A 15,827-nucleotide genomic window follows, 5' to 3' on the forward strand; every position below is an offset into this window, starting at 1 on the left:
ACACAACCTCTCCCAAGTGTTTTTAATAGCTACTGCACCTGGTTCCCCAGTACAATACTAATTTCTGCCAGGCCTTGAAGCACTCTATTTCACAGGTGACTAGTGTTGGCAGAACAGATGTTTAAAAGTAGTTTTGGTAACTCTTTGCTGCTTTCAGTGTTTAAGAACACCCCTTCAGCCCTGGCAACACACTCAGTGCAATGCCAGCTAGCCCCACAGGCCTCTGCCTGTGCAGACAAGCTGCCTGCGCACCGCTGCCACGTAGCATCAGCTGAAAAGCTGAGCGTGGCAGGCGCCCTGAGCCAAGGCTTCAAAAGGCGGCGGTTTTCCACCCATCCTGCCAAAGGGGGACAGCTCCAGAAGTGTGCCGAGGAACCTAGGCTGAGACCTGCCCTAAACCCTGCGCTCTGCAGCTCCACAGCTTTTGCCATGGCCTCTTCGCCGTCCCCTGCCCAAAGGTTTCAGCTCGGGGAGGCTGGCAGAACACCGCACCGCTCGGCACCAGGCGGCCCCAGGGGCTGGCAGCTGCACACGCCGGTCACCTCAGCGCCGGCCCCGCCGCCGCCACAGCCCCGCGAACGCGGACCGGCTCGAGGGAAAAGGCGCGAAAGCGCACGCGCTGGCGCGCCGCGTCCGGGCGAGGTGATTGGTGGGGGGGGGCAGTGACGCCATATCGGAGCGCCGACGCCAGCACGCATAGATTCCGAAGGGAGCGGACCGCGGCCGGCGCCATCGGGGAGCGTTGTGCTCCCCGCCGCCCGGGCCGCCTCCCGCTAGCGACCAGGAGCCTCGGGGGCCGGCCCGGCCCGGCCGGTGCTGCTGTCGCTCCCGCCGCTGCCGCCCTTGCCCGCCCGCGGCCCGCCGGTGTCGGCGCCGGTGAGCGGCAGGTGCGTGCGCAGCCCGTCGCCGGGGCCCAGGGGGCGCCGGCCGTGGTGGGGGGAGGAGGGCGGCGGGCAGGGGTGGCAGGGTGCCTCCGCGCCGCCTGACGGCATCGCTGGCGCCCGCTTCCTCCCCGGGAGCGCCAGGTCGGTGGGGCCCCCCGGCCGCTCCCGCCGGTCACTTCAGCGTTTTTCTAAGGTGCGTCTGATGAGCCCTTCCGCCTCTTTCCTCTTCGTAGCTTTTCCCGCAGAGCTGCCCACTCGAGCCCGTCTTGTCTCCTTGCAGACAAGAGCGATAGGTTAAGAACATGAGTCTCTACAACTTGGACCGCTTTCGCTTTGAGAGGAAGAGAGAAAAAGCGGAGCAGGAAAATGTGTCTCCTTCGGCAGCCCAGGCAGCTGATTCTACCGCAGCGGGTGGTGCTGCTGGAGGGGATGAGGATGAATCTACAGATGATAGCAACAGGCCAGATACTCCAGCTTCAGATGTGACAGAGATAACTGGTGAGTCAGGTGTTTTGCATGTAGCATAATAACAGTGCAAGTACTTTCTAGAAATAAAATAATTGTTGCCTTTTTTTTTCTTTTTGCTTGTTTTACAAATGTGCTTTTTTATGGACACGTATTTCACAGCAATTCCCACAACAGTATCCTTATTTGTAACAGTGCTTGCTCCAATTGAACCTGTGTATTTACAGGCAAGTTGGAAACTTGGTAGCTAAAGCTGAGATATTTTTTTTTCAGTTGTGTAAGCAAGCTACAGTTTACATTTTTTAAGTATGTTATGTTTTCCCATGTATTAGTTATCTTCACTGATACCTATTTTACACTAATATAGTATCTCAGGTTTTTCAAAGAAAAAAAAAAAACCTTTTAGTTGCCTGATAAATAACGCTACATAGACAACTTTTTCACTAGAGTCCTAGGCTAATGGAGTGTGGAATATCATGGATAAAACTAAAAAGAAAGAAAACTGTTTCCTTTCAGTTGAACCAGGTTTTGTGAGGAGCTGAGAAACCTGCTGCTGATTCTCACAAGGTCATTGTGTTAATAGTTTTGTAATAGTGTTTGCTCTGTTTCCTGACAGTAGCTAGTGGTTTTCATGGAAACATGAAAAAGTTGCGAGTGTTTTTGGTTGGTTTGGCTGATACACTAATTATGTGCTGTTTCTGTTTGGATTCATCAATCAATACTAATAAACAACTGTGAAGGTTGTCAACTGCATAGTCATGTTCACCAGTGGCTTTTCTGTTACTGAAGGAGTAAGAACGGAAGAACAAAAATCATTTGTTGCTGATGATTTTATAAATTCCAGATATTCCATATAACTTCTGATACCAATGTCAAGGTACAAGTGTTATTGGAGAGATCAGACAACTTTGTGCGTTTAGTCAGTAATGGAGCAACAGTATCCGTTGGTGTGGTTTAATGACATTTGTTTTGCATACTTTTCCCTGGTGGAAAGCAGTTTATCATAGTACCTTATCTGTGTGATAACAGGGAACCTTTCATGTACAAGGAGGCGTTCCACCTTTAAAGGTGAGCCGAATAAATACTAGAGTAGATTCATATTTACTATTCCATGAATTTCAGTTTTGTGCAGGTTGACTGGAGTGCGCTCACATCTACGTTAGCAAATATCAGTTGGTGCTTTATGTCTAAAAAAAACCAAACGCACCCTCTAAATCTTGGCTTGAGAGTTGCCAGTCTGAAGTTAAGTAGCCTATCCACTAGCAGAAAAGATGTTTTTGGTGGCAGGGAGAACTTAAGCAGTAAGCAACTGTCAGTTGTGGCTTCTGCATAAATGTACTTTGTAATGGATTGCATGAAGAATCTGGCACTCTGAGGAAGTGCAACTTGGAACAGGTGTCATCTTCCTGTTTGTGGTAAGTCACTGTCTTGTGTGGTATAGGAGCTACTGAATGCAGGTACCCTTCTTGAACGGTGAACACAGGTGTCATATAATGCGTGGTGCTACCTTTTTTTGTGGCTCACTTGTCTTTGATTTATTTGTTTTTAATATTGTATTCCTTTAATCTGCCTGGGGACTTGACTTTGTCAGTGGAAGCATGTAGCTGGACCAACAAACTTTGGAGCCTGTTTTTCAGAATCCTGATCTCCCTTGGCTTATATTGTACAGCGGTAGGACTGAGGTGGAGAAGGGACCTAATACCCCATTTAGAGGTATGAGTTTAGATAGGAGGTGATAAAAGGAAAGATGAAGGGCCACCTAAAAGAGGAACTGTTGTGGAAGGCCGAGTAATTGCGAGGAAAACTAGTGGGAGATGATGGTAGCTACCAGTAGAACAGAGAAGTGCAGACAAAATTGCAGCAAGTGGCCAACGTAAATAAGAGTCCATGGACAGAGATGCTGGTGTGGAACTGGGACACTAATTAACATTATAAATTGAGATGTAATTCCTAGTACATTGCATTTACATTATGCTCATCTTTCACAGATACTGTTTAAAGGTGATAGATTGGTTTGGTGACTTATTTTTCACTTATTTACACATCATGTGTAATTCATTTAAAGGAATAGATAAACTATTTAAAAAATCAAATAACACTTTCTACATTTATAGATGTTAACTGAAAATCACTCAAATTTTGTCTGCAGAATATGAGGCACTTCAATATAAAAGACAAGATTGGCTTTCATTAGCAGATGCCTGTCGCTCTTGTTTCCTAATTAGCCACAGGAAGACAGAAGTTTTCTTGCTTTGAGTCAAATGGAATGGATGGCTATTTTGGTTTTTTTCTTGAATTATCATGGAAAAGGTGCAGAGATGACCAGCTTATGGCACTGTGTGCATTCTCTGCTGCTGAATATGTAAGTCAAAAGTATAGAGTTCTTTTGTACAAGAAGCAGTTTACACCAAGATAACTAAAAATAACTTGCCCTGATGCTCCATAAGTCATGTGAGGACAACAGTTACTCGTACTTCTTCTGAAGACAAACACAGTGGATTCACAAAATATTGGTACTTGAAACTAGGGAAACGAGGAGAGTATTCTTTTTCACTTACACAAACAAAAAATATTATTAAATAGCTGATGGCGGTTTTTTGTCCTATTTCATTTGTTACCATGCAATCATATTGTTTATGTAAAAAGACTCTTAAAATCAGAGTTTTCCCTTCAGGAGTGCAAATGGTTCAGTATTATTTCCTAGGGATTTCTTTAAATTTCTGTTTTGTCGAGTCCCCTGAAATATGTGTTTACTGAAAACATACAATTGTTTTGTTTTCATTCATCTTGGAGAAAATAGTCAGATGTCTATTGCATCATGCAACACATTTACCTTTGTAGCTATTTTTTTTGTTTTGTTTTCCCAGAACAAACAAATATTGGTAGATTGTTCTGCACCTTGGGTAATGCTTCTTGTTGGTTTGTATTGGACATGCGTGTCTTATGTTTTTAATAAGCTATCTGTAGAATAATGGCCAGAAGAATTGGTGATCTCTATGCACCTGTGTGTGTTCAAAACTATGAAGGCTTGCAGTGACTTTGCAGCCAAGTTGCAGGTGGTAATTCTGAACATCACATAACTGAGGGGTAGAAACCAACTACAGGGGCAGTTAGGAAATTATACCTGAAATATGTCTCTTTAGAGAGTGGGAAAAATGCGTTGGAGTGACATATTAAAATTGTCCATAAAAATTACTGTTATTGACTAAATATAATACATTTGGTTTTTCTTAGCCTGTTAAGAAAACAGTGAAGCTATCTTCTTATTTTAAAAATCTAATTGAAAATTTATGTAAATAGCCTGATGTATAAGATAATGAGATTATTCCAACTGTAGAAATAAAGCAGAACTGTATTAGAAGTATACGAATTAGGATCTTGAATTTGAAAATTACATTTCTATTCAAAAAGCATGCTCACAAAGCTTCAACAGTGAATTGAAATTAAAGTTGTAGATGAAAATAAACTACTATATATATATAATCCTGTTATTGATGGTTGATATTGTTCATACTGTCTGTACTAGTCAAATGTATAACCCAATTGACTGCACTTCCAGGTTATGTTGTTGAGAGTATCACGTCATGCACTTTTCTTATTCTCATTTGTTGTCATTTTCTTCATGATGTGAAGAGGTCATGTCTCTTGCATATGTCACGGTAGAGTATAATTCTACTTAAAGCATTTCTGGAAAAAAGTAATGACTGCAGTACCTAGTGAACTGTTCTCAGGATTCATGGGAAGATAATGTTAGAAGTAATCATAATTTTAAAATAGTGTCTTTGAGAAGCACCTTAGACTGACACTGATATGTAGGATTATTTTAGCAGATGAAAAAGACTTTGCTTTGAAAATGGAGTATTAATTAGCTTTTAGACTCGAGCAACCTGCATTTGATACTGCTTTCCAAAACTAGGTGGAAATTAATTTTTGAATGTTGTGCAGTGTTAGTAAAGGTGTTAAGTCTCTAAATAGTATCTCAGTTTGGGTTTTATTTGGGAGAGAAGAAGCTGGCTTTCTTGGAGTGTGATGTATAGTTTGTGTAGGAGGTTTTATTTAGAATTATAGGGCAATGCATTGTGGCTCTGCACAGGTACATGGCTTCCGAAAAGACTCTGGTGAATGATTTAAAAAAGCATAATAAAAAACTTTATAAAGTTTTTCAAGAGCAGTTGAAGCTGTGTGTTTGCTGACTAAACTAAGCAGAATACTTGTGCTAACATTATAGAACAGTTGCATCTGAGTACCTTCATCCATAACTTAAACACTGTCTGCATATAACCATAGACAGTTTGATCCAGTTATTTCCATGGAGTCTCTTTGTAGGACAGCAAAAGTCTGTTGTTGTGGGTTTTTTTTGTTGTTTATGTCTCCAGTTAGGGATGCTTCTGTGTTTTCTTACTTCTGGTGTTAGACAAATACTGGTCTTACGATCGCAGGTATTCCTTAATAGTCCTTTTTAATTGCCTATAATCAGGAAATTCTGCCTTCAATAATAACATGCTGTGGCAATAACTGTTTAATCTGTTACTACTATGCAAGGTTATAATTTGCTCTAAATATGAGGACTCCTTATTACATATGTGTGTTCTACTCCCTCCCACCTCCCTGCCTTAATAAGGGATTCTGTTCAGTACAATAGGTGGAGGAGGGGGAGAATTCTTTTCCCAGACAATGCAGCATTTCATAGGTATAGGAGTTAAGAGCTGTCATGAAGACTGGACAATGATTGCTATTTAAACTAAATATAAAATGAGAAGTCACCAAGTGAAACAGTAAATACTCTTTATTTAAATGTAAACCTCATTCAAGGTTTATATTGTAAAGAATAAAATTATTTTTTAAACCATGTTATTTTGTAAACTTTTTTAAAATTCAATAAGGATGCTTCTTAACAAAGCTGTTATAAGTGCCTGCCATTTGTGTGTCACGCTACTTGTGGTGGCAATATTTGGAATATGGTCTAACCTACAAGGCAAAGATCTGGAAAACTGGCTTGATGGATTCTGTTAATTTGGTAGAGATGTGAACTTCTTGTGTTTCTTACAGACCTGTTTTGATATTTCCATTCACATCTCTTTATACATTTTGTCTTTCTGTCCTATTGTGATAGTCCTTGCCTGACTAGCCCAACTTGATAACCTTCAGAGTTTTTCTGCTTTTTTTTTTTTTTGTTAGAGAGGAATTGCTGAAATTTGCCTGCATCTTTAGGTCTAAATTTTAAATGAAATGTTTGATACATTCCCAGAGGTTTCTCTTGTATTCATCTTAAAACTTAAACAGTTTCAGATAAAGCAAAGCAACTCTGTCAAGGGCAACACATCTTCCAGACCTGGATAGATAGAAGATCCTGCTGAGGAACTTTATACTGCTGGCATGTTGGTCTTGGTTGTAGTGAGGCCTGTCTTGGGACAGTATGTTACTACTTCAGAACTAGTACTTTTCAGGCCTTCCTAAGTTTATTAGGAAGCACTATTACATGCTTATTAAGATAACAAGATTACTTGGCAAAGTGAGACTTTTGTCTCTTGTAAAAATCATTACTGTAATCCTCTATTGTGTCTTGAAAGTGATAGAAAAGGTTTAGATTTTTACGACTCAATATAAAATTGAGGCCTTTTATCACAGATGAAGGAATTATACACAATGTAGCTCACTTCTGCATTTGGTTATTATATGAATTTATTCTAGCCTCTTCTGTGTCTCTAGTGCGTGCTGGTAAATCATCGTTGAAAACTGGTGTTACGCTCCGTAGTAACTTGACTCAGCAAGTTTCTGCATTAATGAGAAGAGACAGAAGGAACTAATTTTCTTTCCAGCCAAAGTTATGGTTCCAGAGTTAGCAGCTGAGAAAGCACCACCAGTGTTTGGACTATAGCCGCAAGAGATTGGAGAAGGAATTGATGCGCTAGAGGGGAGAGGATGCTCGTGATGCTGTATTTGCATTAGGAGGATGTAGAATCCTTTTATATGAGGACTTACACTGACAGTTGTATTATTAATACTCAACTCTTTGGGAGTTCTGTAGCTGACTCTCCTGCACCTTCCCTGTTTAATTGTTTTGGTCTTATTTTCTTATTCATGATTCAGAGCTCTGTCTTCTAGGAAATAAAGTGTAGAGATTTTTATTTTTTTTTCAGCCATGCACCACCCCAGTTCAGAGTGTATTACTGTTTTTTTATTCACTGAGACTCTTAATAAACCATAGCTATTTTTTCTCAAATCTCTTCTACCTGTTCTCTTGTTGTGTGTTCTCGCCCATTTTTATAAAATGTAAATCAGATGCCATCAACAGTGGAAACCTCCAGTTTCTTCAATACCAGTCATGCAGGTAGGGTTTGTGTTGTCGTGTCATGGGTAAACGGCTTGTCTTTGCACAGAGGTGTGGTGGTGGGTGGAGGAGCCCGAGTAACCTGATAGGAGGAATGACCCCTGCCCTGGCTTCTCCCAGGGCTGTCACAGGAGGGCCACCAGCCCTACGAGCTGAGGGCTGAGGCTGGTGCCCATCTCCATGAGCCAGCAGCAAGGCTGTTGGGAGCACCGTTCAGGGTGAGGAGGGTTGCTGCCTTTGGGGTTATGGAACTCGCTATGAGATGCAAAATAAGAGCTTTTTAGGCTTGTACAAAACTTGTGATGAATGTTCAAGAAGAGGAGCCGAAGGTGAGAGAGGAATCAGGGTGGCTTGAAGAGGAGCAAGTGTGGGGAAAATAGAGAGATAAGGGGGTAACAGGACTCAGTTACCCATAGACAGGTCAGCATACTTGTCTGGCCGTGCTTGGTTTGTGATGACCATCGTCAGTCCTGTCTTCTCATTAAAATCCTCATTTAACTTCTTCCCTGGGTGACGGGGATCTGTTCCGTGTGCACAGGGAGGGGTCAAAGTGCCAGCAGCTGGAGCGAGGGACTGGGGTCGCAGTGGCCCATGTGTCTGGGGTGCCAGCAGCTGGAGGGACCAAAGCAAGTGTAAAATGAAGTGACAGCCAGCAAGGGTCTCTGTGTCTGTGATGGCACCCCCCGTGCAGCCCCTGCACAGGGAGTGGGGGTACCAGGGCACCAGCCAGCCAGTGTGTGAGGTGCTCTGGGAAGCCAGGGGGTCAGTTGCCCGTTTGTGCATGGGGTGGCCCAGGATGAGGGGACCCAGCGTCAGCCACCAGGTAAAGGGTGGGGAGATCATGGTGTGTGTGTCTGAGCCTGTGCAAGGGGGCTTGTGCTGGCAGCCAGAGTGGGGTGCAGGCCCTGGGGGCTCCTGTGCTCTGGTGACAGCAAGGGAGGAGACCGAGGCTCCCTCCCGGGTGGACCGGGTGTCTTAAGGCCAGCGACTGGGAGGGGGTGTGTGTGTGTTTGCTGCCGGCGGACCTTTGTCCTGGTGAGCCAGGAGGGGAGCGGGACGTGGCTGCTGCCTGCATGCCCCTGGTGCTGGACCAGAGGTGAGCGTGGGCCTGGGTGGCAGCAGCAGCGGGTCGGAGGTAAAGCTTGCCAGTCATCTGGGAAGCAAATTCTTTGGCATGAAGAAAGGCAAACCCCTTATTTTACCTGGTAAGTAAGAAATATGGAAATCGCAGGTTATAAAGGTTTGCAGGTGGAAATTAAACATGGGTTTCTCTGCTGAAACAGGGTACTGAAACAAGACAATTCTCCTTTTTTGTAACAGACTCTCTCACAGGTTGTGATCTTGTGTGTATTGAAAGCTGAGATGACGATAGCTGTTCTTCTCGCTCCTCCGTTTCCAAACGGATGGACTAATACCTGGTTAGAAGTTATTTCATATTTTTGGTAGGATTTTTTCAATGTGTAGCTGAGGTGATCTGAAGATGTAAGGCTTCAATGGTTGCTTTTTTGAATTGTCACTGAACCTAAGCTCCATTTTCATGTTCTTTTCTTCCTTTTCAGTAGTGCGCTATGTAACATTGAGTACTATATTTTTGTAGTTTATTGGGTACCTTTCCCTTTCAAAGCCAGTATCACCAGGTAGTTTCCTATGTCAGCAATTTGCCTGTACTTTTAGGATTTCTTTTTGTCTCCACCAGATGTTGCCACAGTAAATTATTTTGAGTTTATTTTCTGCAAGATTACTTTCTTACAGAAAATGCTCTCTGCAGCTGTCGTGTGTTCTGTTCCACACATTCTTCTTTCTCTCTTCAGTTGTATGCCTCCAGGGTCCATAATTTGTCTGATCTTAAACAAAACTACTTGGCTTACCAACTATTCTTTCTTTCCAGCACTGCCTGTAAAAATGGTAAAGTGGTAGAAAGGAATGGAGTCTTGAATGTGTGGGACTGTTGCACTAGGTCAGGCTGCGTACAGTTCTTGGCTCATACCTTTTGCAAAACGCCTTGAGTGCTTTTCTTCAATTACTGACATGAAACAGTACACTTAAGAGGTGGCAATTGCATCCAAGTATTCAGTTCTGTTTAATGCAGGTTTAAAGGTAGAAAAGCTAGAAGCTGCACGTTCAAGTCCATATGTATCAACTAAAAATTGCTGTGATTTGTTTTCCTTGGGATTTTCTAAAGATGATAGCAGAACAATTCTTGCCTCTGCAGGCAGTAGATTGAACCATGTGTTTTACCTTGCCCAGGCTTATGGGAGCATCAGAGTTTTAGTTAAAACCTCTTTCAAATACACAATATATGCACTTAGAGCATACTGTGCCTTAGCTGCACTTGGTACTGTGCTGAAAGAGGGCAACAGGGAAAATTTTATTAGTATAGGCTTTTTGATTTTGTTTTACAGTGTTCTAATCCTCTCTCGGCTTCAGGTTCAAGACCCACTTTGTATGTCAGGTTTTGTGTAGATTTCCCTGTGTGGTCATGCTTTACCCATCTGGATATGTACGTGGAGCTGGTTTCACGTGGAGCTGACACCGGGGGCACTTGGTCGTGTTATTCATGACTGATTCAGGAATTATATGAATAGAGTGGCTGCTTATGTTTTTGGTTGTCTTAGAAGCACGTTCAGATCTGTAAAGTTAATACATGCTAACGCGTGTGTGGTGGGCCCATTTTGAGAATGTCATTGAAGGTATTATATGATTCCTGAGATGTCTTCACAGTGATAAATCCTAACTATAGGTTCTGTATATCCTGATGCTTCGTATGTAACAAAGTATCCTTCCATATGCTATGTTTCCTTGTTAAGAATGATCTAGATCATAATGTGGAAAAGACTGGCTAAACAGATTATATCTCTGTAAGAGGTATAACCTGTTAAGTTCCTTGGTGTAGCTTCCTGATTTTCTGCAGTATAACACTCATGTTCCATTTTTGAAAAGCTGTGAAGACCAGCAGATCAAAAATCAGCCATTGGATATACCAGGACGTTTCTATCCATGCCCTGAGCAGCCTGGAAGTCGGTCAGAGGATTTTGCTGATTATCATTTTTTTTCAAAAATAAAAATGTATTTATTACTAACAAAAAATACATGATCTCTTAAATTCCTTGTATACAATTTTTTTGATGTAAGAGGGGTGAGGATATTTTGCCAGGTAAGTTCCCACTTTAAGGAATACAGCTTACAGGAATTTTCCATACATAAGGGTGTGAGTTCTGTTTAAATGGTTGCTGTGTATTAGGAAGAAATCAGCTGTCTCATGCTCTAAGTACAGATAAATATTGGAAGTCATAAGTTGTAAGTCATTGTCTGTCTTTTCTCCTATTGAAATGGCTTGCACAGGGTACTCTGCCGTCCCAGAAACTCCTGAAGCCAAATGGACAAGGAAACAATCTTATTTCAAGCATCGAAGAGGGGTACAGTTCCTAGATGTGTCTTCAGATAGCGAAGATGAAGAACCGAGAAATTTCAGTGCTGTGAAAGAAAACAGAGCTCCAAGGAGAGATGCTGTTGTAATGTAAGCTTTAAGACAGCTTTCTGTAATGTTTAAGTAACGTGATGTGATGTTCTAAATTGAAATACTGAATTGAAAATCAGAGGCTAGGTTCTGGTGTACTGGTTTGAGATTTACCTGCCCCTAACTAAACTTTCCTGGATTTTCAGGGAAGAAGAATCCAGCTCTTAAGCCATGTTCTTAGAGAAGACATGAGGGACAGGTTCTGTGATGTTGGTTATGTGATGTTCATTATACATCTGTGTATTGGCCCTACTGAAATGCTTTTAATGGCATTTGAAAGCTTAACCATAAAATACTTGCTTTATTAGTTTAAAACTGTATTGGAGTTGATTGTAGCTTGTTGGTTTTTTGGGGTTTTTTAATGAAACCGTGGTGGACAGGAAAGCAAGTTGAGTTTCAGTATATAGCATAAGAGTTCCCAAGCTAAAGTTAAGTATTAGTTGTATGATGTGTTTGCTGTGCTTTGTGGAAACTTTTTTTACTTAATTGGAAATAGATATTTTTGAATAAGCTGGGAGGGAAGAGCATGCAGGAGTCACTTGTGTGGGTGCTAAAAAGGCAGCATTGAGAGTGCAGGAGAGAAGAGATGTAGACAGACATGTCCTGCAACTAGTTGGAATGGTTTAAAGAAACCCCTGCTAGTTATATGTCTGTGTGACTTGAGATGTGGTAATTGTCTGTGTCCCTTTAAGTGTTCTTGTGCTAAGCAAAGCAAGATGGCTTAACCTGGTTTTTTTGATAGTCTGGCTCAACTGATCTGTGGAAAAACTTTTATGGGAATAGCAACCTTAATAGGTGTAGTCTCTTGTCAGATTTTCAATCCTTACATAGAGCATGGAGTTAATGGAGCTTATCAGCAGAAATGAAATAAATATTTTCCCTGCTGCTGTTATCTGAAATGCTGTATTTTTTTAAATGCATCTTCTCCAAAGTTTAGGCAGATACGTGGTGAGAAAGAAACAAAAAAAAAAATTGTAGTTAGCAGTGTGGACTCCTGTTTCTATCTATAGTTTTAAGTTGTAGATTGTGCAAGGATAGAGAGACGGCGAGCTGGTTGCATGCATTGAATTGGCTTGTGTGGAGTGCTGTATAAACACAGTTACACTTCTGGGACCAACCCCGTTTGGAAGCAGTACAAGCTGTTTTGTCCCATGTGGAGCTGACGCTAATAAGCCATGCAGGACCCAACTTGCAGAACCACAGTTTGCTATTTCTGTACTGTATTCTGATTACTAGGAGTGAGAGACGGGCAGAGTGGCTTCTAGTGGGACTGCTGATGAGCATAATCTACGTCCTCTTGTACTCTTCATTATTCCTGTGTAGCCACTGGTCTCTTACGCACCGGGCACGCCAGTGCCTGACACTTGGGCACACGGTGTTGGCTCAGGTGCTAGCTGATGTGTACTGAACCCACTATAAGCTGTCTTACAAGTGGTGTTATGGTTGAGCTAAGAAACGATTGAGAGCGTGGCAAGAGCTAGCTTGGATCTGGCAGGTGTTGAGTTCAGCCTAGCTTTGCACAGAGTCAGTCAAGTGTCTCTGCACTGTGCATTTTAGTGCATGTGTTACCCAATGTTTCAGGGTTTTGTGAAATTTTTTTTTTCTTGCAGGGTATCCCAGGCCCCCTTATCCTGAACGAGGGACAGAGCAGAAAGCAGAAAGTTGAGAACAGAAAGCATGCCTTTCCTAAAAGGAAGTGTGCTGCAAGCTTCACTGCCACAGTCACTGTCCCTGTCCTGTCACTGTTTCCTTTTGCGGAAAAAAAGCAGAACTCTAACATGAGGTTTTGTGGGTCGGCATCATGCTCGTTTAGTGGTTAAATGAGTGTTTCTTCTTGCTTGATAAGAATGTGTTTGTACAGAGAGGACAAGATATATGGTATGTGCAGCTCAGACTTTGTTGACAAGTATCTAGATGTTAATCCCTGATAAAGTATAGGGTAATTGCAGTGTTACCATTTCCATTTGGATTGATTGCCTTCTTTAAATGCAGTTTATAGTGAAACCTTTTTCCTTATCAAGGCAAAAAGATCTGAAATATGCTAATAGAATTTTAATATGCCATTTCATGAAGCCTTTTTATTTTTTTAAGTGGATGCTGGATTCACCTTCTGAAGCTTACAACTAGATGGCTTGGTGGTGGACTGAAGAGGAATTTGGGCTATTTTCTGTTCTGAGGATTTTTTTTGAATTCTCAGGCACAACCAGACAGTCCATGTAGCTATATGTGCCTTTAGAACGGGATAGGGAGAAACGGATTTTTTTGATACACAGTATTTTGAGACTACTGTGTAATCTTACGTAGGTGGCATGTACTACTTTTTTCAGAATCGTATTGCAGTCTGCCTATTGCAACTGCTAAATAAAGATACAGTGAGGAAAATGGGGTTTATTTTTAGTCTTTTACCTGTATCTGTTACCTGTGTAAAGAGACCTGCAGGCAAACCATTCTGGTGGTAAAGTCCCTATGAAATGGCAAACTCCGTAGAGTTTGTTTAATTTTTATTCAGGAAAGGAGGTTTTTATGTGTGTATGGAGGGCAGTAGGATGGGAGACGTGTGCTTACGTTCAGTCTTGTCTGTGCAACTGAATTGTGAAAAATATATGGGGACTGGTTTTCCTGCACGTTAGCTCTAACAATTAATCCTCCAGTAAACTCAGGACTTTGTCTTTTTCAGAAAGGTTCTTCCTATCTTAAGATGTTTAAGACTCTGCACAAGGGTATTTGAATTTTCTTTCTTAGTTAGCTGAGAACTGGGACAGAGTTGATACTGCACCTGGAAAGCTCTTACAAGGAACTTATCCATGTCTGTTTATCTGTTGGGCAAATAAATATATTAGCAAGACAGATAAACTCGAGATCATCTGTAATTTGGGTAGCTGAAATGATGAAATGTATGAAGATGGCTGTTGCTAAATTTGCAAGTAATCTTTTATAGCACAATACCAGGGTAAATTGTGGTATTTCCCTTGTCCATCTTTTCTTCTTTCCTTTACAAAGTTGAAATGCGTTCACTGCGAACAGAAGACTGTACTGAATCTTGCATGCTTTATTTTTTCCTGAATAGGAGGTATCCCTTTGGGTACAAATTAATTCAGTATTACTGAATGTATCTTGACATATTTTGTATGGTCCTGTTGGTTTTGGTTTACAGTAATGTTCCAGTAGAGTGAAACGTTGATAAGCAAAAATAAATTCTAATTCTTTTTCTCCTCTCCCATACATTATAGCTCTGAACAGTCTGAGGATGACGAACAGCCTGAAGATGAACTACCCCAGTTGACATATGTAAATGGTGGGGATCAGCTGCCAGTTCTGAAGAAGGGTGTAGAGGAAGACATCAGAGGCACAAAGCTGCAAACACTGAAGGAACTCTTTCCCCAAAGAAGTGATCATGAATTACTACAAGTAATAATGCTCTGTTCTTTACATTTCTGTAGACAGTATTCCTAAACCTCTGGCTTTAATTAGAGGAACAGCCTTGGGGTGGGTTGACCCTAGCTGGATGCCAGGTGCCCACCAAAGCTGCTCTATCACTTCCCTCCTCAGCTGGATAGGGGGGAGAAAATATAACAGAATGTTTGTGGGTTGAGATAAGGACAGGGAGAGATCACTTGTCAATTACTATCACCGGCAAAACAGACACAGCTTGGGGAAAAAAAATAATTTATTGCCAATTAAATCAGAGTAGGATAAGGAGAAATAAAACTTAAATCTTAAAATGCCTTCCTCCCACTCCCCCTTCTTCCTGGGCTTAACTTCACTCCCAAATTCTCTACCTCCTCCCCTCCAGTGTCACAGGGGGACAGGGAGTGGGGCTTGTGGTCAGTTCATCACACATCTCTGCTGCTCCTTCCTCCTCGGGGGGAGGCTCCTCATGCTCTTCCCCTGCTCCGCTGGGGAGGTCGCTCCTACAGGGTGTAGTCCTTCAGGAGCAGGCTGCTCCAGGGTGGGTCCCCTGTGGGGTCTCAAGTCCTGCCAGCAAACCTGCTCCAGCGTGGGCTCCGTTCTCCACAGGTCCTGCCAGGAGCCTGCTCCAGCCTGGGCTTCCCACGGGGTCACAGCCTCCTTTGGGCATCCCCCTGCTCTGGCATGAGGTCTTCCATGGGCTGCAGGGGCACAGCCTGCCTCACCGTGGTCTTCACCACAGGCTGCCAGATATCTGCTCTGGTGCCTGGAGCACCTGCTGCCCCTCCTTGCTCACTGACCTGGGTATCTGCAGAGATGTTGCTCTCACATAGCCTCACTGCTCTCCTGCTGCAGTGTCCTGTCCCATTTGCATACACCCCCTGTCCCTTCTTAAATACATTATCCCAGAGGCGCTACCACTGTTCCTGATGGGCTCAGCCTTGGCCAGCTGTGGGTCTGGCTTGGAGCTGGCTGGCGTTGGCTCCATCTGACATGGGGGAAGCTTCTAGCAACTTCCCCCAGAAGCTACTCTTGTAGCACCCCCTTGCTACCTAAACCTTGGCACACAAACCCAATACAAGCCTTAATTCTTATCAAAAGGAGTATCTCCAAGTAATCTATTTTAGGAGAGCTGCAGGCATGTAATGTTTCCATATACACCTGCATACATACACAGGTACTTATGTATATATAAAAATGAATATGCACATGCTTTTTATAT

The 15,827-nt window shown here is 42.6% G+C and overlaps 1 protein-coding gene across 2 annotated transcripts in view; it reads left to right on the plus strand.

Annotated features, from left to right (window-relative positions):
• The first annotated feature begins 669 nt into the window (after positions 1 to 669).
• Positions 670 to 15,827, plus strand: part of SMARCAD1 (SWI/SNF-related, matrix-associated actin-dependent regulator of chromatin, subfamily a, containing DEAD/H box 1) — a 45,778-nt gene continuing 30,620 nt past the window's right edge. Inside the window, exons 1-4 of one of the 2 annotated variants that reach the window (XM_056339659.1) lie at positions 670 to 887; positions 1,118 to 1,382; positions 11,023 to 11,197; positions 14,428 to 14,605. In XM_056339659.1, the coding sequence (XP_056195634.1) occupies positions 1,187 to 1,382; positions 11,023 to 11,197; positions 14,428 to 14,605 (549 nt within the window). In that variant the 5' untranslated portion in view covers positions 670 to 887; positions 1,118 to 1,186. Of the gene's footprint in view, positions 888 to 941; positions 1,078 to 1,117; positions 1,383 to 11,022; positions 11,198 to 14,427; positions 14,606 to 15,827 lie in introns of those variants that run through there. The other variant, XM_056339668.1, reaches the window with a different exon arrangement.

This window comes from Falco biarmicus, chromosome 1, assembly GCF_023638135.1.
Source record: "Falco biarmicus isolate bFalBia1 chromosome 1, bFalBia1.pri, whole genome shotgun sequence".
In the NCBI taxonomy this organism is placed as follows: domain Eukaryota; kingdom Metazoa; phylum Chordata; class Aves; order Falconiformes; family Falconidae; genus Falco; species Falco biarmicus.